Genomic DNA, 26,024 nt, shown 5'->3' on the forward strand with positions numbered 1-26,024 from the left:
GTGCAAGAAATATAGAAGAAGCCAAGCAAAATTTAATTAAAGTAATTTATAAATAAATCTTAATTTTTTTCATGAATACTAATAAATTTTTTCATGTTTTTTTATGCAGTTGAAAAACCAATAACTAAAAATTCAAGTACGGATTCTCACAGAATGCCAAATAAGTATGAGGATGGATACAGGTAATGGCAATCATAAGTGGAAACTTACCTTTATTGATTTAGCTACTAGTTACGAGGAAGCTCTCTTTGATCCTAACAATCAAGAATACTTTTGATGCAGTAATTTTATGTACAAAAATTATTAGAAAGTTATAAGCACACTTTATTACATACAATTGAGCCCTGCTTATTCGTACAAGTGAATGTGCACATTCTCATATGCTAATATGCATATGGGGGAATAAATAATAAAAGATAATTCAATAATAATCATCAAAACATTAACGTAACAGCTTACAAGCAGATGGCGCTCGTAAGAATAATATACTTTTAACAATAACTTATGATTAAGAGATAAAATTCATGTATTGATACTTTCAGTATACATGCTTTTACAATATGTTTGCTGCTCTTCTTGTTGTCTGTTTAACTTCTATTATGTCGGTTACCCCATCCTCGACGATAAACATCTTTGTATTCATCGGTTCTTCTAGTTCGTTCTAACGCAACAAAATCATCTTTTTCTATTTTTTCTTCATTTTCTTCATCCTCCTTATCTTTTTTTGAGCATTCGTCAAGAATAATACCAGCTGATTCTTGAGAAGTACTGGAAGAAGGCAAGCACTCTTGTTTTGCCCATCTAGAATAAAAAAAACGTCGTTGTTATAGTTTACCAATAGTTTCACAAATGTCATATAAATATCACTTATATGTTTACTGAACTTAAAACAAGTAGTAATTAGATCTACAAAATGCTTTTGTAAGTACAAAAAATTAAAAAAAAAAGATTCATATCTCATAAAGCAATTCAAAAGTTGTTTTTATTAACTAGAAAAGTAATATGTTTAATGATAATGTATGTATAAAATAATTGATGGTAAATATCAGTATTTTTTCTTTTTTTTCATCGAACTATATTCCACACATAAAATTTGTTACAAAACAAGCACTGTTTTAATACGCCCCATATAATATAGGCTTTTAACTTACAACATACAATTATAAAATTTTGTGTATAAGTTTACCCTCTAAATCCACACTACTACTTACTCCTTCATAAACTTAGATTAGTGTACAAAAGAATAGAGATCTAGAATTCAGATACATTTGACATATTCTACATGAGAAAGATTTCATAGTTCTTATGCCTGCATGAAGAGAAAAACAATAAAAAGCCTTTATGGAAAAATCGAATACATTAAACTTTGTAAGGTCATACAATTACATGCAATGATAGTACAAAAACACAAGCTCTTGCACCACCAGTTTTAAAATCAAGCTCTGTCCAATGCTATCATTGCTTTTTATATCTATAATAACATCAGTACTTAAAAAGTTTATAGGATTTTTAGGCGATAGTTATGACTGTACGACCTTTAAACTAAGATTAAGGACATAAAAACAAAACTTACTATTTATGATAATTCTCAAAATAAATAAACTCGAATTGACCAATAATACTATTAATGTAATATTGTTATTATAAAATTAGAAAATTACTCTTTACATGAGTTTGTTAATGTCATTTCAATTTTTTACTTATCCTACATTTATAAAGACACAATAGCTTGAAAATTTAATCAATTCATGGACAGTTGACTACGCAATGAATTTTTCGTTTACGTGAAATTTTGGCCACGTGTACAGCTCAGTTGATAACTAAACATCCAATATGAAACATCCAGTTAAATGTTTCAAAGCATACAAAAAAATTTTCCTACACATCTCTTTGTGTCTTTCATTATTCATTTTGTGAATTCTGTACTTTAAACAAGGGGGTTCACATGAGAATTCTAACGTACCACAAAAAAAAAAAAAAAAACGAATGACTGACCCACGAAGAATATGCAGATATTTTTATCTCTACACTGAGAGACATTTGAAGCAGGTCCTGGTCCTGTAGATATATGGATCTATAGGTACTGTAGCTGTGCACCCATCAGAAATCTAATGAATTGGACACTTTAGTTAATGAGATCCCCACTAAACTTCCCAGTTAGTCCCAACCCAGCGCATCACTGAAAAAATCGGAGATTTCACGTGGGCTGCCGGAGTAATCCAGCTGAAGCTATTGAAAACAGAATTCCAGAATTTGGAGCAGAAGGAGCAAACGGTTATTGTTTGTATTGATGACTCGCGTCAATCAATGTTGTTGTTACAGTAACAGTAAATTCAACTTTAACCTTGGAAAAAACTATTATCTAAATATTTAATTAAAAAATATACCATTTAAAGAATTAGACCTGGAAAACTACTTTTTAAATAAAACTCAAATGTACCCTATGATCTTAGATAAGAAATTTTAAAGTATTTTTACAAATAAATATTTCTAATTGCAGTATTCACTTTTAACTTTCTGGATACATTTGTTCAATTTTCTAATGCTCATTTACCACATGGTGAAATCAATGAAAAAATCATTCTGGTTGTTCTGGGTGGTATTGAGTAGTTCCTAACAATAGAAAGGTACACGCTGAGCTAGTAAATACAAACACAGTAAAAAAATATATCAGTTTTAAAATTGAAAATAAGATCCAGTAGCGTGGGAATTTTACGTAATAAGTATGAGAAACAGATGAAACCTTAGCAACCACGCTACTATTTACTTCAGGTTCACATACTCGAATTTTTAAATAGCAAAAAATAAGTATTTTTGTTGGTATGCCTCATATATTTTGATTTAATTTAGTCTTTGTGATTGTGATTTTATTCTACAATGTTACCGACAAATATCGATTAAAAAGTCGAAAAAATAAGGAAAATAAGAATGTGTATCTCCAAACGCTCAATTCAAGATTTTTTCAACTTCATTTGTGTTTTTACCATCAAGTTGGTTGAGAGTCTCGTACGATTAGGATAGGCGGGTTCTAAAAATTGAAAAGTGCTATCAGAATCGTGTGATGTTAACTACAGATACTTCCTGGCTTTCACTGATTGTAGCAGGCAGCACGTAGCAGTAGTAGCTTTTAGTGGCTAAGTGGTAAAGTCCTTGCTTTCTGTCAGAATGACTCAGGTTTGAGACCCTGCTGCGAAAATTTTAACAAGTTCTTCTGAAGTAATTTTTATATATCCTCATCACTGTGATAGCTCGTAGGCAACTGGTGTAATGCTTTCCATGTCATGCTAATAATAAATATAATATAACAAAAACAATAATAAAATTTTCGGATACCACAGGAATCAACAGTGCCCCAAGTTAAGTTAAGCGGGGACAACCCTCACATCGTGAAATCGTTCTCTACATTATCTGAAAAATATTATTATATGGGGTACATCAGAGTCTTAGTTTGACCCAAAGCCACTAAATGAAGACAGAAAAAATGTACCGTGGATTAAGTTCGATACTTACTCGGTGAAAATTTACAATGTGTATAAAAATTAAGTATCTCAACAACAATGAAAATTCTCTTTCAACTTAGTACTATGCGCGTCCTGAACGTTAAGATTTTTGATAACTTCCTTATATATATTTTCTATCAATAGTAAGTATTCAAAGGCATCCTACTATTTTTATAGCTGAAAACAACTAGTGCGCTACAATTTATCATGCATAGTATTTAAAAAATCAGTGCCACCGCAATTAGGCCTCAAACCTGGATCTCTATCTCGCCAAGAAAGAGCGTTACCAATTTTGCTAACAAGGTTTCAGTGATTTGAGGTGCAAAGACTTGAGGTCAGTATTAAAGATAAGGTTTATTAGTAATTGAATTTGTATATTAGAAACTTATCAGTGCCTTCTAATAGATGTAGTTATCCGTTGGAGACCAATTGGCAGGGAGTTAATAAATACATGCAAAAATGTACCTAAGATTCACTACTTCTTTATTGTTGTAACGTTTCGCTGGCCATTTGTACTAGTCTCATCAGGCTGAACAAAATTATTACACATTTTTTAAAGACTTACTGAAAATGTACTCACAACAAAGTTAATAAAGAACACAAATATGTCTGTTTCTCTCATGTACGCAAAAGAATTAAGATTTTGTGAGTATGTTGGCTCACTCGTCGAAAAACGAATGATAGACTAAAAGTACACAGTTCCAATTATCATGCTTGTATAGATGGCAGAGCAAAAGTACGCGAAGAAAATTAAGTGCGTTCAACTCTATTCGGACTTTTAAACTGTCGTAGTAAAGGGATGGATGCATCATTTCCCAAATATTATATATATTATACTGCGACTTTTTGCCAAGGATTCTTGTACTATTCCAATCGAACTCATGGTTATATGTACTATGGTATGGCATAAACGACAGAGTCAGGTTTAGTATTTTTTTTGTGCTCGTTTATGCGAACTTCTGTAGCACACTTAGTCTCACCTACACACGACGAAGAACAATTTTTGCAGTAAATTTTATAGACGACATTTGCCTCCGTGAGTTAACCAGCTCTGTCTTTACCCAAAGAGACGACGTAATTTTTTATTGTTGATAAGTGGATGAGTGCAAATATACTAAGGTTTTAACATTGTTGATATTTTTTCAAACTGTTTTTATGGTATGCCAACATTGAAAAGAGGGTAAGTATTGTGTAACCTTTTTTTATGACTATTGTGTTTTTAAGTTTTAAATTTATATTTATATTTTTATGAATAAAACTTGATAGACAGTTATTGATGATAAAAATATTCTTGACTCCAAAAACATTTGCACTGTGAAACCTTGAACTTGATAATAACGTCACTCTGTCATTTAAATTAAAAACAATGTTTCTTTTGAGACTTATTGAACGACTTGAAAAATAATTGAAAATTTGTCCAGATAAAGAAGGATTTTCAAAGCAGTCAAAGATAAAATGGTAAGGGTTTCTAGCTATTGTCAAATCTAAAAAATTAATTTTATCGTCAACTTCAATTTCATGAGTAAACTGTAGTTAAAATTGGGAATAGTTAAAAATTTGTCAATGAGATGTTCTTTTATCAAGAGTTATATGCGGTTCACCTAACGAAAATAAAAAGTTAAAAGAACGTTATATCTATTTTTTAAAGTGTTATAACAATCACTTTTCAGGTGATCCATTACAAAGTCTGCAAATGGGGGGAAAATACGGGATGTGGGAGTGCCGAAAATTTGTTGGTAAAACTCATTGTCAAAAGTAAAAAAAGAGTTATTAAATAACATCTTAATACATTTATAAGTTTTATGAATATAAATCTTACATTTGTTAATTAGAATTGACGTTCTTCAGCCAATACTCCTTAACACTAATTCTAATGGAATGTAGGTGAACGACGTAAAGTCTAGCGGTATTCATTTATAATCAGTAGGAAGTTATTCATATTATAATTTATTCTTTAATTTAAAACTGATATTTACGAGTAATTGTATTGAAGAAACAATCGGACGCAAGGAAGTATTGACCTCACGAATTGTTGTAAATTCGTAACATTTATCCGAAGTAGTGTCTGTGAGAGACAAAGCGTTGCTATGGAAATTACTAAAAAGGAAACCGTTATCATTGAGATTATTTAAAATAGCTGATGTTTTTTTTTGTAGAAAATTCAAAAGATTTTTTATAATAATTTCATAAGTAGATAAATCTGATACAAGTTTACGCATTTTAGTTAGATATTCAGTTTTTTAAATATATTTAAGAGTTAGTAAAACCAAAACACCACTTAATATTTACACACGTCTTTCTATATTATATAGTTCTTTTTGGGACGGCTTTTTCTACCCTCCACTACCAAATTTTTTTGCATGACATAACAATTGCTTTAACTTTTAAACAAAGTTAATAAAGTAGGGAACTTTTGCGAATACTACGTAACACTTAAGTAAAAATGTGTATAAATATACGTCAATAAATTAATTGTCTTCATGAGTTTCACGATATAGTAACTAAATATATTCTTGTTTAGTTAATTTGAAATTTTATCAAGGAAATAAGTTTATATATATGTAATGAGAAGTTAGTATGATACTACTCATGACAAATATTGATATTAGTTTTTTACTGTCCCATAATTTTAAATATTTTAATTTTTCCGTTTCCAATCTCTAATAATAGTGCAGCCAAATTTAGACTTAACAAACAAATACGGATACTGAGGGCATCAACTTAAAATTTTTAATCGTTTTTATTTGATTTTTTATGTCTTTTAGATTCAGAAAATTTGACTTACGTGAAGAAGTATAGTTTTATTAACATAAACCAGATCTTATTTCAAATAAGTTCAATACTTTGGTATGAATAATTGCCATAAATATTTTCCTAAATTCAAAATAACGGAAAAAAATATCGGGATTCCATAGGAAACATAATTGGGCTAGCTTTACTGAAAGCTTTGTCGTTTTAAGGAGGCTCAACACACGTATCAAAGTACTTGTGAAATGGATGAAATTGAAATCTACGGTCAATGAGTATGTTTTTTACCTCTGTGCAAAATTTTAGCATAGGTTGCTCCAGAAAATTATTAGTAAAACGTGTTACAAGTGAGCGTCTTATACATAGCTTCTTATGGAGACGGCACTTTTTTCACCGGTTATATTTACGTAAACATCAACCACCACATGGAGCAGACGGAGCTTTTGTTGATTTTTTCTGCTCTGGAGTGAAAGTAATAATATATATGGCTATGATCATGACTATACCTGTATATGTTGACTACATATGGTGTGTTGAGCCTCCTTAAGAGTTATATTTAATTTTTTCTAAATAAACCTATAGCGATTGCAGTATTTTTGAGCACTTCATATATCCTGTTGTTATGTAATATTTTGCTTTTATTTTTTTCTTTAATCTTGAGCTTATTATAAAAAAGCAGTCTGTTAAACATGCACGTCGTTTAATAATTTCGTAAAATAATAAATATTATTTTATTAAAACCAAGCTATTAAGGTAGGGTTCTCCAACATATAGGTCAATCATATAAATAGATGTAAAATATACATACATCATCCCGTATTCAAAATATCAAAGTGAAATATAAACGTCTTTGCGTATACTTATACATACATAATGTTCTATATGTCGAATAGAATAAAGTGACAAGGTAAATAACAATGTGTCTCTTTGATGGTTCAGGATGGACTGACTTTATTCCATTTCCTTACATCTTGTTGATAGCCAGAGTGCCCATACAAGCATATACAGAGCATTATCAGTGTATACAAATATACTTACATATTCGCAGTTGTATATATACGCATTGTCTATGTGTATATAATATACACATACACTACATCCTTCCCCCTTTTGTATTTTTTATATTTGTATTCCATAAATAATTGGTTTAAATTAATAATATTAATTATTACAGCAAATAGAATTAAGAGCTACGCAATGACGCTGGCTTCTTCGTTCTAGTCGAGCGTCTTACAAATTTCTCGGGTATTGGATTGTTTACACTTTCAACTTTCTCATTTCCGACCTCATGTGCATCTGTGCCTGCCCAAGCTTGCAATTGATCATAGTGTCTCTTGTGTGTACCACCATCTTCGAATTCAACTATACTGCTACGAGGTGACAACTTTTTAACAATTCGAGCTTTTGATATACGTGGATAATTTTTACGGAAGTCTTTAGCCATCACGATATCCCCCGTTTCAAATCTCACCTTCCTTCCCCCTTTGAAATTGTGAACTTGGTCATGCTGCTTATTTTCGATGCATTCTCGAATATCTGGTCGAAGTAAATACAACGGTGTGCGTATTTCTCGATTAAATAACAATTTTGCCGGTGTTTCGCTAGTTGTTACATGTGCTGTGTTCCGGTACCCGAATAAAGATTGCCGTATTGCTACTTTTACACTTACATTTTCGCTAACTATTGCTTTTAATTTCCTTTTAAAAGTTTTTACAAAATTTTCGGCGGCGCCGTTTGTTGCTGGATGATTCGGTGCAGTATATGTATGTTTGATGCCTAATTTTTTAAAATAATTTTGGCACATTTACTTTTGAATTGCGTACCCGAGTCACTCACTACCTGCACTGGTAACCCATGAATAGTGAATATTTCATTAAATATATCAATTGTCGCTTCTGTGGACATGTTTTTAACAATAAATACTTCTGGCCATTTGGAATGCGCGTCTATCAGTACAAAATATGTGTGTCCTAAAAACGGCCCGGCGAAATCAACATATACTCTTTGCCAGGGTCGGCTGGGCCATGGCCATGGCATGAGCTCCATTTTCTTTGGGTTGTCTTTACATTCTAAACAATATTTACAAAATTTCACCGTTTTCTCTAGGTCATTGTCAATTCCCGGCCACCACACAACCGACCTTGCCAAGCTTTTCATCTTCACGATTCCAAAATGGCATTTATGTAATTCTGTGATGAAATTTTCGCGTAGTTTTGGTGGAATTACGACACGCTGTCCCAACATTAGGCATCCCTTTTCAATTGATAATTCGTCTTGGCGCATTGAGTAAGGTTTTAGATTTTCTGGCCAGTTCTTTTGTTTACGCTCGGGCCAGCCAGTTTCCACTAAACGCTTAACCAATGATAAAATTTTATCTCTCGTGATTTCGCGCGCTACAGCTTTATAATCTAGACAACTTATGTTGCTTTGTATAATGTGATGCAAATATGTGTATTCAAATTTTTTAACATTTGTTACATTTTGATATTCGTTTTTAATTGGTAGTCTGGACAAAGTGTCTGCAACAACATTTTCCTTGATACGTATACATTAAATTTTGTAGTCGAATGCCGATAAGAAAAATGTCCAGTTTTGCAAACGACTCGGTGCAATTCGAGGTATTCCTTTCATCGGACCAAAATTCTTGATAACGGCTTATTATCCGTTTTGAAAACAAATTGCCTGCCGTATAAATAATCGTAAAATCGCGTGATACCGAAAATTATTGCTGCAGCCTCCTTATCTATTTGTACGTAATTTTCTTGGGCCTTTGTAAGTCTTTTTGAAGCGAATGCTATTGGCTTTTCGCCATCTGTGGTTGGTTGACTAAGGTATGCACCTAATCCTAATGGTGAAGCATCACACGTTAAATATAATGGTAAATTCGGATCATAATTTATTACAATTTGTTTTAATGCATTCTTGGCCTCTTCGAACGCGGTTCTACAATTATCATCCCATATGAATTCAATGCTGTTTACACATTTATATAATGGCGCTAACTTCCCAGCACGATCTTTGAATGGACGACCGTAGTAATTTATGTTTCCTAACAGTAACTGAATTTCTGCGATATTTGACGGCTCTTGCATGTTTGCGATTGCTTCATATTTACTTTGGTCGACACTAATTGTATTTTCTTTGATTTTATAACCTAAATATGTTATCTCATTTTTAAAAAAATGACATTTATTTTCACGAACTTTCAAACCACATTCGTTTAAAATGCTTAAGGCTTTATCAAGGTTTTGTAAATGTTCTTTTATGGTTTTGCCTGTTATTACTATATCGTCGGCTACAATAACTATTCCCGAAATCCCTTTAAAGATTTCTTCCATTTTCATTTGAAATATACCAGGGGCTGAACTAATGCCATATGCCATGTATTTATAGCGAAATAAACCCTTGTGCGTGTTTATTGTTAATAAAGGCTGCGAATCGATATCTACTGGCATTTCCAAATATGCATCTTTTAGATCAATTTTTGTGTATCACTGCCCGCTTACTAGTTCCGCGACAGCATGATCAAAATTTGGTGGCAAATGCCTGACTGTAATTAGTTGTGGATTTAATGTTACTTTGAAATCAGCGCAAATTCGGACATTGCCATGGTTTAAGAACCGGCACAATCGGCGTTGCCCACTCACTAGTTTCCACTGCCTCGATTATACCTTCGCAAACCAAACGTTCTAATTCTTTACTGACTTTCTCTTTGAGCGAAAATGGTACCGTGCGAGCCAGTAAATACTTCGGGCTATTGTTTTCCTTTAATTGTAATTTGATTACACCTTTAGTAAATGATCCTTTCTTTCGCGTAAATATTTCTCGGTGTTTTTTAAAAATCTCTTCCAATTTTTGCGTCGGATTTTTTTTTTTTTTTGAATTACATGCAATTTTATACCCGAATACAAAGGCCATAACTTGAGAGCTTTTAGCCACGGTCGACCTATGATAGGCGGACTTTCAGCGTTTGATACATATACATCTGATATTATTTTCATATTATTAGCTTCTATGCTTACGTACCGTAACATTCCGACAAATTTTGACACAGTGTTGTCATGATTCATAGCTTCAATGTCAGCGTTATACATCATTATATTTTCAAAATGTTTTTCTTTGAAACTCATGGTTATAATGGATAGTGCCGCTCCCAAATCGATTTCCATTTCAATCTTTTTTCCATTTATTTTTACTTTTATAAATTGAGCATTTACTTCAATTTTTTCCGGGAATATACGCTTTCAAACAGTGTACATCGCGCGATTCAGTTTTCGAAAACATTTTATTTATTTCATGAGTGACACTATCACTGTCGCTATAACTACTGTCGGTATCGCTCCCGTCGTGTGTGTTGGCATATCCTACACGCTTATTGTTTGGTGCCACTACTTTATTTTCACGATGAAAACACACACGACCGAGGTGCCCGCGGCGATTACATACATTACAAATTTCTCTTTGATACTTACAGTCACGCGCTAAATGGTTTGCCTTGCCCCAACAATAACATAAGTACTCTGTTTGCTGTTTTGGTGTTGAATCCTGTTCTTGTGATGATTCCGGCCTCTGGGATTTCCTTTGGATCGTAGATTCTTGTTTTCCAATTTGTTGTTGTTTTCTGCCTTTTTGATGCATGGAACCAGAGTTCCTTTTTATTGATATATTAATTTTATGCATGTCCACATAACTAGGATCATTACTATTGCTGTTATTGGTTTTCAAATTTTCGACTCCTTCATTTGCCGCTTCTGTTGCCAGTGATTTTTGCAGAGCCTCCTTTAATGTTGGTGTTTCTAATTTCAAAATCTCTGCTTTTATAGAGGCACTTTGCAGTCCAACTACTAGTTGATCGAGTACTTGCTCATCGAGATTGGTACTAAATTTACAGTCATTAGCTAAATTTTTCAGAGTCGCTACATATTCACTGACTGATTCATTATCTTTTTGCATACGTTGTCGAAAATTCGACCGGTGCACCAAATACGAAACTGTTGGTTTCAGATAATCCTTCACTAGCTTCACTATTTCATCGTACGTTTTTGCTCCAGGCTTCTCTGGCTTACAGATTTTGTCAATAACATCGTAGGTTTCGGCATTTACCTTGCTTAGTAAAATCGCTCTTTTTTTTCTTTGGTCTTCCACATTATTTGCTATGAAGTATTGCTCCATTCTGTCCGTAAACTTTTCCCAATCATTTTCCTTAATGTCAAAATCTTAGTTAGATAAAATTTCCATTTTTGATTTCCTTTCAGTGTCGTTTTTTACCTCAGTTTCTTTTTGTTCTTCTTTAGCTTCAGTTTCTTCCTTTTCTTGTTCTTGTAAATCCTGCCAAGTTTTTACAACAATACTTGGATCATCTTTTGCACTTTTCACGAATTGCCGTAAAGCCTGCCGTAATTGTTCTATAGTATTATTCTCCGATGCAACTATGCCATTGGCTTTACAAACTTCTATTAATTGTTGTTTATTTAAGTTTTGGATTCACGATGTTTGACTCATTTAATCACGATTACATTCGTATACAGGTTTATCCTCGTCGCCACTGTTCTATATGTCGAATAGAATAAAGTGATAAGGTAAATAACAATGTGTCTCTTTGATGGTTCAGGATGGACTGACTTTATTCCGTTTCCTTACATCTTGTCAATAGCCAGAGTGCCCATACAAGCATATACAGAGCATTATCAGTGTATACAAATCTACTTACATATTCGCAGTTGTACATATACGCATTGTCTATGTGTATATAATATACATACGAGTATACACTACACATAAACATATACATCTACTTGTATTCATGTGACAATGTGACGTTGCAACAAACGCGATACTAGGCTATCTTTCAAAATCAAACCAAGAGTATTTTTTTAATTACTGTTACTTTAAAACAATGTGGTAAAAAATTCTCAAAAAAAATTATGTGATTCTTTGCTGTCTAAGGTAGTTGTTAGTAGTTGTTCTATTGTTTATAGATGTGCGTTAAGTTGCACTTTTTAAAATAATGGGGCTATGTAGTGTTTGCACCATTACTCCAATGTTAAAAGAGTGATTTTTGACGATGATATTCCAATAACGACGGGGTAAATCGGTCTCAAGTTTTTTTACACATATTTATCGACGCTTGTATTAGTTTTGCTGACAATTTCGTACCTTTTTAGATACTTTTGATTTAGAAATCAACTACCTTAACAGTTGCAGTTATTTTTTATCGTATTTTATATTTTATTTTCTTCGAATGTTAACTTTTGCCAAAATTCAAGGCTTACAGCTAGAATTACTATTTTAAGACTTCCAACAGAAAAATACAGCATATAGAAAGTGACAAGTACTTTTATAATAAAATATATTAAAAATTTTATAAATTTTATTTTTATGCAATTCTTGTAATGTATCATTTACTATTGTTATAGTAGAACACTATATAGTAGAACACTACAACGATAATACATAAGGTAATAATAATTTAAAAAAGATGCTTTTTTAAAAAGTTTTAAGAAACTTAAAATTATAAACAATTTTCGAAGATCTGGCGCAAGGAAAGTGCAAGAGGACAGATGGTCACTAACACACTCACTCTCTCTCTCTCTCTCTCTCACCGCACACAATTAGTGATTTAGGTGAAGATTACCACATTTTCCTACCAAAAATAAGGGAGTATTCACTTGTTTTCTGCCTTATTTTTATAGGCTTGGTTTTAATTAGGCCCCCCATAGTCTCCCTAAGGTCCCTTTAAAGCCCTTTGCGGCCACCTAATTTGTACATTTAAAGTTAAAACTTTTTCATTTTAATAAAGGAATGATAAACGTTGTAGCCATCACCAATAGCCCTAACAATCACAAAGAATTTTGATAATATCTAAGGTTAAAGTACTAATCATGGAACAAAATCTGAGTACTTCTTGCCCAGCCTCATAATCAAAATTTAACTATTTTTCTACACTAAAGTATTCTGTACGGGTAATTTGGACAATCCTTAATTTAATCATTTCCAAGTTGCAAATTTAGATAAATATATGATATTTTTATATAACTACACAAAATCGGAACAACTAACTAGTCCGTATTGTAAAACAAACTTTTGAGCTACGTCCCAATGTTTTATAAGTTATGTTATAATCATGGAACAAGATAAAAATACACATTAAAGTAAATTTATTCAGACTACAGGCTGTGGGCTAAGTTTAAATCTTATGTTAGAGTAATCAATTATACAATTTACCACTTTTATTATAAAAATTAGGGAAACAGCGACAGTAATGAGAAATTATATTTAGAAAAATTTGAATTCAACAAAAATGCAATTTTTAAGTGAGAATTCAAAAAATGCTAGTGTTATGAAAAAAAACGGTCGTTTGGAAAATTTCAGATCTCTTGTTTTATCAATTGCAGCTGTTCTTTCATTTTGTTTTGATCTAATTTTTTTCCTCGGTTAATTGTTTTTTTTCTGATTCAAATACTTTTTTCTGTACAAGTTTCAATTCTTTTAGTTGTTTTTCCACTCTTTCGAGACTTTCCATATACCACTTATCTGAAGTACCAGCTGTAAAAAACTTGGGCTTTCCTATCTTTGTGATAGTATTTATCTTATGGATAATAAGAAGATGGTATTCATCTTATTTTTAGTTAAGTATTTTTTTTGGTGGATAAAATGCTTTAGCAAAACTATTTTCACGTGTTTCTAATTTAGTTGTAATACAAATTATCAGTTTTAACATTGTTGAAATGGTAAATATGTGGAGACAAAAAGTTGGATACACACTACTTTTATTGACAGAATCTGTAACATCTTGATCGGAATTTTTCCGTAATAATTTAAGTTTTTAATTGTTTTGGAGGTAATTTTGTTATATTTACATCTTGACATTTAACAACAACAGCATCCATAGGCACAAATAGTTAGAATCTATTTATGAATGCAGAAATTAAAAATTATCATTTAGCTGAAACAATAGTCGACAACCAATAAATAAATATGAGCCAAGTTACGTAATCGTCATTTGTGATGATCCAACATAACTTTATTCTCAACGCTTTTCTCTTCTTCATTAATGAATTATATGATAACTAAAAACTATCCGTCCATCAAAATTCAGATAAGACGTATTGTGAATATAAAGCAAGCTCATATGACAAGAGGAGCTTGTGTGTAGTTTATGTGCGCGCGTGTGTGTATTAGCTTTAAGGTGAATGCTTCATAATATGCTGACATAGAATACGGCCAGCCTCATTGTAAAAATGCATGTATGTATAAATGAATAGTTACCTGCTCTTAATTGTTTAATTCTGATAATGTATACTAATAAAAATTTGTAATTTACGTATTACTTCATTATATTCAAAATTGATTGTAAAATCCTCAGAAGGATTAATTTCAAAATTGTGAACTTACTGTCACAAATAAACTTGTATTTAGCGTTCTTACGTTGCTGATACGAGCTTTCATCATCATTGACCCAAAAAGTACTCCTCAGATTTTCTGTTTGCACATTTGTAGAGGCCTCCTTCGTCTGAGATTGAGTGTAAGATTTATCATAGTGTCCGAAATGTGTCAATTCATTCGGTGCAATACTTTTCATTTCAATGGATTCTGTTTACTCAGCAGAAGGTTGCTGGACCATCTTAAGACTATAATTGTTTATGGTTTCAATAATTTTCATAACAGGCTTAGAAGCAATTCATTATCTCAATAGAAACATAACCTATCATCTAAATTAGAAAAATTCAAATAAATCAGTGATAATAAAAAACAAAGTTATTTAAAAATTTAAAAATAATAAAATAAATTGTTGTTGCCGAACTGCTGGACAACTTATTAAAAAAATCTCAATTTTAATAGTTATTCTTATTATTATTATTATTATTATTATTAATTTTAGTACTACAGAAACTTCCACGTAACTTATTCAGTAATCAATATAAAAGTATAAATATTTATAAAGAATTGAAAAATTATGATACGTTAACTGTTCATTTTTCGTTTCTTTGTTATGCAGTACTCAAACGATTCTCCATTACTGAAATAACCTGTCTACTCAATCGTATTTTCACACATTTTAAATTTATTTACTAACTTAAATTTTATAAAAACTGATCATTCTTTTGAACATAAGTATCCAATATTTGTAAATTTCCAAGGCCTGCATTAAAATTGGATTCTCTTTTTCTTTCATTCAAAACGTTGGAATTAACAGCTTTATGATGGAATGGCCAGAGCCCGAAAGATCAGAATTAATTTATGAATGTTGTTTTTTCATCCTTCATACATTCCAAAACTTGAAGTAGAATAAATGAAAACTCAACTATTTTCAGTTTCTTCTTGTAGTTATCTATGATCCACTAAGCAACTGGCTTTTTTGACGTAACTTTAAAGGATTGGATAAATGCAATGTTTAAAGGTTACAATATAAGTACACAGTTAAGATACAGAGTTATTTATTTAATTTTTTTTCCTACAGAAAGAAACAAGTGTTCACGTCATATGTAACAAATGGCTATCAAAGTACACAATTACTGCAAAACTGATGTTCTGCTTTACAAGCCAGGGATAGAAAACATCTGTCATATTTTCATAAATTTTTTTTTATGTTATCCGACTTGAATCCGATGCACCCATACCCTAGCTTTTTGGACATACTTCTGATACCATTTTTGGTTTACCTTCTTTATGTTTGTATACTGTCATAAGAGGTATCCTTACTATTTTGCACTGTACACAAATAGTAGTGCAAGACAATCTTTGTCTCTCCTATCAACTACTTTATACGCTGTCTTAGCCTAGTTTGGTCAGAACTTTTTTCAGTCTTTGGACAAAGTTGAATGGTACTCTCATTAAAATTGAATACTCTGCAATACTCAATATTGAGCAAGTTTGTGATGTTGAATAAGTCTTCACTTCTGAAAATTAGGGCATAAGATTTTCTATTGTCACTGAATCTCTAACAACAATCAGATTATGTGTAGATCTGAGCGAGATGTCTGGATAACGTTTGGAAAAACTCGTACCAGTGCCGACCTGGTCTGTCCTACTATGACGGGGTCATTTTTCTTTTTCGAGCCAAAGCAGACCAAAACTTGACTCGATACGATTTTTGTGCTGGAGGCCCGTTTTAATGCCCACGTGAGTTTTTTTTGCGATGTTTCATGCGAGAGAGATGGAAAGGGAATAGAGGAATACCGCCGGCGAGTCAAGCCCCGAGACGAGCAAGAAAGACGACGAGTAAGAAAAAGAAATATGTAATAAGGACGATAAGTGACAATCACGCGTGTACCCTAATGTGAATCAGCGCCTTCGACAATGTATGAGGAATGAGTATGAGTGAGACGCGAGAGGGCTTGAAACGAGAGTCAATTAAGAGTGATTTCGGGCTTTTAAAGGAGTGTGAGTGAGATGGATGAAAGGTGGAAGGCGAGCGGTGAGAGCCGAAAGCCCCACGGCGCTGCTTTTTCGCTAGCCTTCGAAGCCAAAGATACATTTTGCGCGCGTACTTTTCTTGGGACCAAGAATAGTATTTTTCCAAGATCCAGAAGCCAACCAATTGACGCCCGGCAGGGATTTTCTCCATTAACCCGACTTTTATGGCCACCACTCCAGGAAAAAGGGAAGATTTTGCAGCTTAAGGTACGAGTTAGGGGCTGAATGTCCCGGACCGACAATGATTAGGTAGTACGGGCTAGTGCACGAGAGGATATGGGGAGGAAGACAATTGGTGGGACATAGGCGACGGTGTGAGAGCAAAGGAATGAGGGCGTATGCGAAAAGAGTGACCGGGAAGCATGAAGAGACGATGTAAGGACATAAGTGTGCGAGCGTGTGCGGAAAGAGTGACTGGGAAGCATGAATGGATGATGTGCGGGTAGTGGAGTGCGGGTACGAGTGTGTTAGAGAGAGAGGGAGAGAGAGAGAACGAGACCAGTGATGCGGACCGTCCGAGGCACCGACGCCGGTTCTAGGATAGGAGCCGACGTGCCTGATCGCCACGCCCGTGGGCGTCCCGGGGACCCTGAGGGGCCGACTGTCCGTTGCGAGAGAATGAAGTGTATGTGCGGTTATTTTGAAACGTCGCCTGAGCCTCGGTAGCCGGCGCACGGCCGTTTGTCCAGCTACAGGGCGCAATTAGATAAGTCTTAGGTGCTCTCGACGCTGGGATAACACCGGAGTGACGCACGGTTACGGGTGCTACGGTACGATGGAGAATTCTCGCAGACGAGCCAGATATCTGTTACTTCGGCGCTGGTCTTCCTTTGGGGTCCGTGTGTGTGGAGTTCTGGGTGCGGGAGGAAGATGTGTACGTGTGGGGGGGGCGGGAGCAGGCCTGAGAATGAGGGTGTGTGAATCGCTGGTCGTATGCGAAGGATGTCACGCGGGTAAAATGTGTGGATGAATACATATGTAAGCATAGCTGTGAGAGGTGGCTTAGCGACTAGCGTAGCGACGAATCTCGTTGATTTCATCTTTTGTAAATGAAATAAATAAATCTTAAGGGTTAAATTTGTGTTGGGTGTATTCATTTGTGTAGTTACGTAATGTGTTTCCTGGTCATTTCCCTCGGGAATTGTCCACCTCCGCGACGGGGCCCTCTCTAGGTGAAGAATCTAAAAGGTGAAGAATCTAAAAGGCGAAGCTTCCGTAGTTTGGTGGTGGGGGGCTGCGGGGGGCTCAAAATGCGACTATAGGGAGAATGCCGCAAAATTATTACTAAATTTTTTTAAATTTCTTTACGTTTTAAAATGAAAAAGTTAATTTTAATAATGATGTAATAATACTTTTACCTAGTCTAATAATTTGTTATTTCTTGTTTCTGATTTATTCCAAAATTCCTAAATTTCTGAATTTCAAAAATGATGTCTCATTACTGTTGTTGTTTGTATGCATGTGAGGCACGTGCTCAATTGTAAGTAAATATATTATTATATCATTTTTATAATTGCCTTATCCGTTTTTAAAATGTAAAGATAAAAAAAATTTTAGTCAAAATTTTTGTGGAAATCTTACTCTAACCGCATTGCGAGCTCAGCGGCCCCCAACACTGGACCACGAAAGCTCCCTTTTTACCCTTTGGCTGGGTATAATGGTACGGAATTGCAGGATATTGTAAAGCAACTTTTGATCAACAAAAACACCTTTGAAAAATTGTTCTACGTTGGCCAAAAACTTTTTTATAGACATTTTTTGGAAGGACCTTTTTTCAGTTTTTTCAAAAAGTATAACATCGATTTAGGCCTATAAAACACATTCTGTCAAAGTTTTAAATCTTACCCGAACGTTTTTGAGTATTAAGGAAATTTAAATGAAAAAACTTGAAATCTTGGAGCATGGCTATTTATTTCATATATTAGTTGGACAATATGATCCAATATTTCGGAGTCATCCTGACTCCTTCTTCAGGGAACTATGCAGATGCGAACATGAAAATGCCAAACGCAGCATGACTGATAAGGACTAGTCAGTCATAACCATGGCAATGGAGTACTAATAATTAAATAAACTCAATATTATAAACTTTACCAGTCAAAATGTATATACAGTTAAGTTATCTACAATGTAAGTCACATCCTGACTCAGCACATGTAACTGAAAGATATTAAATATTTTTTTGAGTATTATTCAATAAGTTAACGTGACTTGGGCAAACAAACATCAGCGATCAGAAATCTAATAACTTTGACTATTAATTATTCTTTAAATGTGCCTTTAGGTGAACAAGCATTTCTAGATAGAAACCCATGAGTTTTTCAGTATTATTTATCATAAAAACATGCTCTAAAAAGAGCAAGACTCAGAAATTAAAAACAAAACATTTTTTTAGCGTAAGTGGTTAACTGGGGATACCTTCAAGCAGACAACCATCAGTGATTAGACACCTAACAATTTCGTAGCAAAATTTATTGGTAAAATGTTTCCTTGGGTGAAAGATTATCCGTGACCTTAAAGTTAATAGCTTCTTAGCATTATTAATTAATAAAAGTGTACCGAAACAGAAGCAATAATGAACGATGATAAACCAAACAGCTACGTAGTATTTTTTTTATTTATTTATTTCATACTCTGTCCCTTACGGGTTTGGAGGGGTTCCGTAACATTTTGTACATTTAATACATACTTAATCTACGCTATATAATATATTGAATTTTACTTCAACTGTTCTTAATATTCTACTTTGTCTTTTTTTAAAATAATATTGAAATAAAACAAATTTAATATTACTACAATTCCAATTATACAAAACTCAATTCTCAAAATTCAAAATTAAACACATGCCTATCAAAAATTCAAAAATTTCCAACTTAAATTATCAAAATTATCAAAATTTCCAATATTTAACTTAGTAAACAAATTTTCTAATACTACTTAACTATCAAAAATTTCAAAAATCAACAACTCCTTTCTTTAAATTGTCCATATATTTTTTGTATTCTTCATTCTTCCTTGCATTTCTTTTTCTCTCTTCTTTATTGTCCTACTAATCCGTCTTCTCTCTTTACTACCTTAACTTTCTGCATACTTTCTTTTATCTTTTAGATCTTTTCTGACTCCTTCTTTTTTCTGATTACTTTTCTAAGCGCTTCTATCTCTTTTGCATCATGGCTTAATATTTTTTCCATTTCTTCCTCATCTCTCGTATCTCCGCAAATCTTTAGTATGTGTCTAAGATCTTTTTCCTCCTCCTTGCATAATCTACACTTCTTATCCTCCTCTCCTTTCCAGTATTCTCTACTTCTGCATTCATTTCCGCATCTAAACCTTGCTACTAACTTTCTATCCTTTAATGGCATATCCTTTTTCAAGTATTCTGGTTCATCTTCTGTTCTTATACCTTTATATGTTCTGTTGTACCGTGAATTCTCTATCTTTTCTATTCTCTTCTCTTTTTCTTTTCTTTCCTTGTTCATTAATAATTTTTCTCTTACTTTCTCCCTAAATTCTACTCTTTTCATAAATCTTCTTTCTTTTACTTTCTCTTCCCGTAGTAATTCAGCTCTCTTTTTTGAATCCTTTCCTATTTTCTCTCTTTCCTTGTCCTTATCCTTTCCTCTTATGCATTCTTTTACTAATTTTATTTCTGACTCCCTAATTTTCTCTTCAAACTTTAACGCTCTCCTTAACGCTTTTATACTCATCCTTTCTAATCTACACTCCTCCTCCACTATATTATTGGGTGTATTGCTGTCTAATCCTAATATCCATTTCATATATCTTCTCTGTACACTTTCTAGTCTTTCTTCTTCTTCTCAGCCCCACACTTCCGCACCAAATAGCGTTATACTTTCTACTAGGGCTGTAAATAATTTTCTTCTTCTTTTATAGCTATTCTTAAATATTCTTTCTCCTATGCTCCATGCATTTTTCATAGCTATCACTGCTTTCCTTTTCCTTTCTTCTATATGCCTATCGTTTCTCCCATTTTTCTGTAGTATATATCCTAAATATCTTATTTCATTTACTTCTTCTAATTCCTTACTCCCCCACTTCCACCTTCTATCATTCCTCTTTCTTTTTTCGAACACTAAAATTTTCGTTTTTTCCTCACTTAAAATCATCTTCTTTTTATTTATGTACTTTTTAAATCTTTTTAACATCTCTTTCAATTCTTCTTCTCTATCTGCTATCAATACATATATCATCCGCGTAAGATAGACTCCATACTTTTTCATTACCAACTCTGCATCCTCCCACCTGCCCTTTCTTTAATTCCTGCTCCAGATCCGCTAAGTACACGTTAAACAGCGTCGGGCTGAGTGGGCAGCCTTGCCTCACACCTTTCTCTGTCCAAAATTCCTTGGATTTCTCTTCTCCAACTTCAACTACATTTCTCGTTTCTTTATAAATATCCATAATCCTATTTCTTAGCTTTTCACTCACTTCCATTTCTATTAATCTTTCTTTTAAAACTTTCCTATCCACTCGATCAAATGCTTTCTTTAAATCAATAAAACATGTAAATAATTTCCCTCTTTCTTTGCTTAATTTTTCCTCAACAATGTGTATCAATGTATATATAGCTTCTATTACTCCTCTCTTTTCTCTAAAACTAAACTGGCTTTTTGATAATTCACCTTCAATTTCTTTTTTTAACATCTCATTTAACATACTCGCATAAATCTTATATGCTGTACATGTCAATGTAACTCCTCTATAATTTTCTAACATATCTTTATTACCTTTTTTGTGAATCAAACAAATCGTACCTTGCCTCCACTGATCCGGTAATTCTCCTTTTTTTCCATACTTTTTTCAGCAATTCCCACAGAGCTGCATCCACTTCTCCCGGTATGTACTTCCATACTTCATTTTCCAGCTTGTCTTCTCCTGGTGCTTTTCCTACTTTTAATCTGGCTATCTGCCTCTCGAACTCTTTCTTGCTCATTTCTTCCTGATCCTCTGCATTTGTTCTTGCCTCATCCTTTCTTGTCTCTTCCCTTACAATTCCTTCTTCATTCTTCCCATCTAGCTTTTCCATAAAATACCTTCTCCACTCTTCTACTGTGAACTTTTTAGATATTTCTCTCCTTCGTTTTTTCCTGTACTTGTTTATATATTTCCACACTTCGCCTTCCAATGTTGCATTTTTTATCTCTTCTTCTTCTAATCTTTCAAACCTTTTCCTTTTTGCCTCACACCAGTTCCTATACTCTCTTTTTTATCTATATAATAACTTCTTTCTATTTTCTTTTTCCTCCACCTTATCATTATTCTTCTTAAATCCTTCTTTTTCTCCTTCCATTCTTTATCGTGCCATTTTTGATACCCCATCTTCCACACTCTACACTGTTTTTCCACCTTAGGTACTGCACTATCTATTTTTTTTTTCAATTCACTCCATCTTTCTTCAATCTCTTTTCCCTTTCGCTCCCAGTCTTTACACCTTTCTCCATACTGATCAATCAATTCTTGAGTCCAATCCCTTCTTGCCTTTATTCTCTCTTCTTTCTCTACGATTCCTACCTCTACTTCCTTTTCTAGGTATACTTCTAGCGGCATATGATCTGATTCCGTTCTTTGTCCTATCTTCATTTCCTTAATCTGATCTAACGCTTCTTGACATCCTATGGCGTAATCTATTGCCAACTCTCCTCTGCTACCAACGTATGTGAATTCTCCTTCTTTTCCTTTTTGCCCATTTACTATACACCATCCTTCTTCTGTTATTTCTTTTATTAGTCTTCTACCTTCCTCATTGATCTTTTCGTCTTTCGACTTTCTTAACCTTACGTCCTTGTCGTCACTCTCACTCTCACTATCACTTTCATTAATCCAACCTCCTTCTCTCCCAGTTATTGCATTCCAGTCTTCTAGTATAAGTACGCATCCACTTTTCTTCGTTTTTACTTTTTCCTTTATAATTCCCATAGTCTCTGCTACATTTTGACTATATGCTCCTATGATCTTCCAGTTCTGATTTCCGTGTTTAAACTCCTGCATTACTATATTATCGCTCCATACTTTATGATTTCTACTCTCTAATTTTTTGCTTATTCCTAATATTACTTCTCCTTTCGCTCTACCTTTTTTATACTCTCTAGTCGCTGCTATACACTTCCACTCATAGCTTTTTGGCAACTTACTTTCTACATTCGTCCACTTATCCTTTTCCAACCATGTCTCTACTAACATTATCACATCAAATTCACTTAAATACTTCCACACTTCACTGTCCTTATTTAGCACTCCTGCAATGTTCCACGCACAAACACTAACATTTTTTCTTCTTACTCCCTCCTCCTCTACATCTTCTTGTTCTCTTCATTCTTGGCTCCATCTTTTTTTCTCTGTAAAATCTCCTTTCCTTTCATCAAATCTAAGCCATTTACCATCGATCAAAATCTTCATATATCCAACTTTTGTATTTTTTCCTTTGTTCCTGTGCTCTTTTAAATTGTTTAAAATAAATCTTTGGATCTGTCTTTCTCTCTCTGTTAGATCGCTTTCTATGTAAACTTCTCTCTCCAGATGTTTTTTATTTCTCATTACTTCTTCTTTCATTTCTTTACTTGCCAGCCTTACTACCACCAACTTCCTCACATTTTGCCCAGCGTTTACACTTATCACTTTAGCCTTCTCTATCTTGACTTTTATTTTTATCTTTTGTTCAATATATTCTTCGACCTTCTTCTCCAGATTCTCTTCTTCGATATTTGCTCTTTTTATAACAATGTTCGGTCTCCTTTTCTCTCTCTCAGCTTTTTTTGTTTCCCATTTCAACTTGCTTATTCTTTCTTCTAACGCCTTCTTTTTTTCTGTCCACTGTTGCCTTTCTTTTATCCACATCTGTTTTTCCTCTTTCCAATCTTCTTCTCTTCTTTCTAGACTACTAATCATGCTGTCCAACTTCCTTTTCGACCTGCTCATCTTATCGTTTAATTCTTTATTCTCCTGATTTTCTTTTGTAAAATTCAATAGAGTCTGTTCCTTTAATTTTGTATTTGTATTATTTCGTGTATTAATACTTGCTACAGGCGGCTTTCCAGCCATTTTTAAATTTTGCCGATAATGCAGTTTTCTACTTTACTGATATCAACTTCTACCGGCTAGAAATTCTATTTTCCAGCCTTACTCAACAAAGTAGTGATCTTACTTACCGACCTCAATATTGCTTTATTTTTTTTTTTTAATTTTTCTTTTTCCAGGGATCTTTCTTGTCTACCTCTCAGATTACCCCTTTTATCAACCTCTTTCTCCAATTGCCGCTTCTTTCTTCCTGTAATATCTTTTCTAACCTCACTTTCTTTTGAACTTCGCTGCACTTTTTCTTTTACTATCACCACTTTAACACTGTTTTCCTGTCCTCTTGTCTCTCGTTTTTCCGCTCACTAATACCTTTCTTTATTATCCCCTATTCTTACTACCCACTCCTTACTTGCCTTACACGTGTTCTCTTTACCCTGACACTACCACACTAATCTCACTTCATCCTTTCAAACTTTCATAATTATTTACTTTACCCTTTTTTCTCTGCTGCTTCTTCACTTTTTACACTTCCTCGTACTTTTTATTTCTTTTATTTTTACTTTAATTACTTTTTAATTACTCTTTCCTACAGAGCGCTCTCTCGACACGTCCGCACTCTCTCGCATGCACAACGGAACTCCACAGCTACGTAGTATTATTAACAAATAAAATGTGATCAAAGGCAAGCAAGCATTGGCGATTAGAAACTCAAAACGTACCTAGAATTATTTATGAATGGAATGTGCTCTCGAAAAAGCAAACAGAATTAACTATAAATCGAAGTTTTTTTTAACATCGTTAATTAGAAAAAGGTGCAAGTGGGCGAGCAAGCATTAATGGTTAAAAATCATTATTCAGGAATCAGACGTGCCCACAGACAAGCAGTCATTGGCAGTAAGACATGTAACTTTTTTTTACTACTATTTATTCTTTGAATGTGTCCCTAGGCGAGCAAGTATTAATAAATAGAAACCTTAAGAGTTTTAAGTATTATTTATTATTAAAACATGCTCTCAGACGAGCAAGCAAAAACTCAACAATTTTTTAGTATAGTCAGGGTGTCCAGCGATACACGGTAAAAAAATTCCATGACTTTTCCATGACCTTTCTATGACCAAACTCAAATTTTCCAGGTTGAAAGAAAAATATCGTGATAAAAATCAAGTGTTAATATCGAATCAATTCTTTTATAGAAAAATATTTTCTTTATTTTTAATCATTTATACAAAGCAATTGCATTAAAAACGCCGACTAGAAATAAATTTTTTAAAACTTTGTTTACATTTATAGACTTTAACAAAAGGTTTTATCTTTAAGGCAATAAATTACGCATGTTACATATATGTTTTCTATAGATATTTAAGCTCAACTCCAAACAATTTTTCAAATTTAAATTTGTTTTTTTTTCATTTCCAATATTTTTTCATTTAACAACGCAGTTTTTTTGGCACAGTCTTCTAGTACTTTTTGTCTTTCATTTTCTAACTCTCGAATTTGCTTGGTGTCTTCAGCTTTCTTTCTTTTTTATTCTTCTTTTTCTACATTCTCTTTTTTTTCTTTTTTTACAGCTTCTTTATACAAACTATGAGCATTTTTATCTGCATGAATCATATCCTTATCAATGAGGCCTAAATCTATTTGACCTTTGTAATCAAACATTGCATCACAAATGGCTCTCTGAGCGATTAAAGATCTGTTTAATTGGTTTTCTACTAGGCAGTATTTATTTACACTGAAACCTCTTTCAAGAGACGCATTACCATGTGACAAAATGAAAACGATTTTTATAAATTTTAACAAATTTAAAAAGTTTTGATCGTCATTTGAATAAATTGTTATTAAATTAACCCAAAAGTTATCCAACCGCTCATTTTTTTTCGTAAATTTTTTAAATCGATCTTGAATATCTTTGTTATTGCAAAAAAAAAGATATTCAGTCTTGACACGATCTGCTTCTATCCCAGAAATTATTTTATTCTCAACGAAAATAGTTAAAGTTAAATTCAAACGTGACTTTCTTCGGGATGACATGGAAATACTCGGATCAAGGCAAGAAATTCCTCGAACTAATGGAAATTTTATGGGTGATCTGTCAAACATTTTTTATTAAAAACTTTTGAATGCAAGCTTTGCATTGTTCTTTAAATTGTAATATTTCAAGTTTCGTCAAATTTTTAGAAGATCTTAAAGCATCTTTTGTTGTAAAACCCACATCAATTTTATCAGATACCAGAAGATTAGCTTTGTTTTCAACATCAATTTTATAAAACTTGGTACCACTTATGACTTCTGGCTTTATGATTCTGTTCATAAAAAGCTCAATTA

General features: G+C 33.2%; 1 protein-coding gene across 2 annotated transcripts in view; it reads right to left on the reverse strand.

The window, feature by feature from the left end:
- Positions 1 to 300: 300 nt before the first annotated feature.
- The window catches only part of Tap42 (immunoglobulin binding protein Tap42), a 180,434-nt gene continuing 154,710 nt past the window's right edge, over positions 301 to 26,024 (reverse strand). For both annotated transcript variants that reach the window (XM_089592323.1, XM_014353515.2), the window contains one exon: positions 301 to 801. In XM_089592323.1, the coding sequence (XP_089448449.1) occupies positions 588 to 801 (214 nt within the window). In that variant the 3' untranslated portion in view covers positions 301 to 587. The remainder of the gene's footprint in view (positions 802 to 26,024) is intronic.

This window comes from Copidosoma floridanum, unplaced genomic scaffold, assembly GCF_036245765.1.
Source record: "Copidosoma floridanum isolate Cflo_tuat_1 unplaced genomic scaffold, Cflo_Japanese_pri ptg000016l, whole genome shotgun sequence".
Lineage (NCBI taxonomy): Eukaryota > Metazoa > Arthropoda > Insecta > Hymenoptera > Encyrtidae > Copidosoma > Copidosoma floridanum.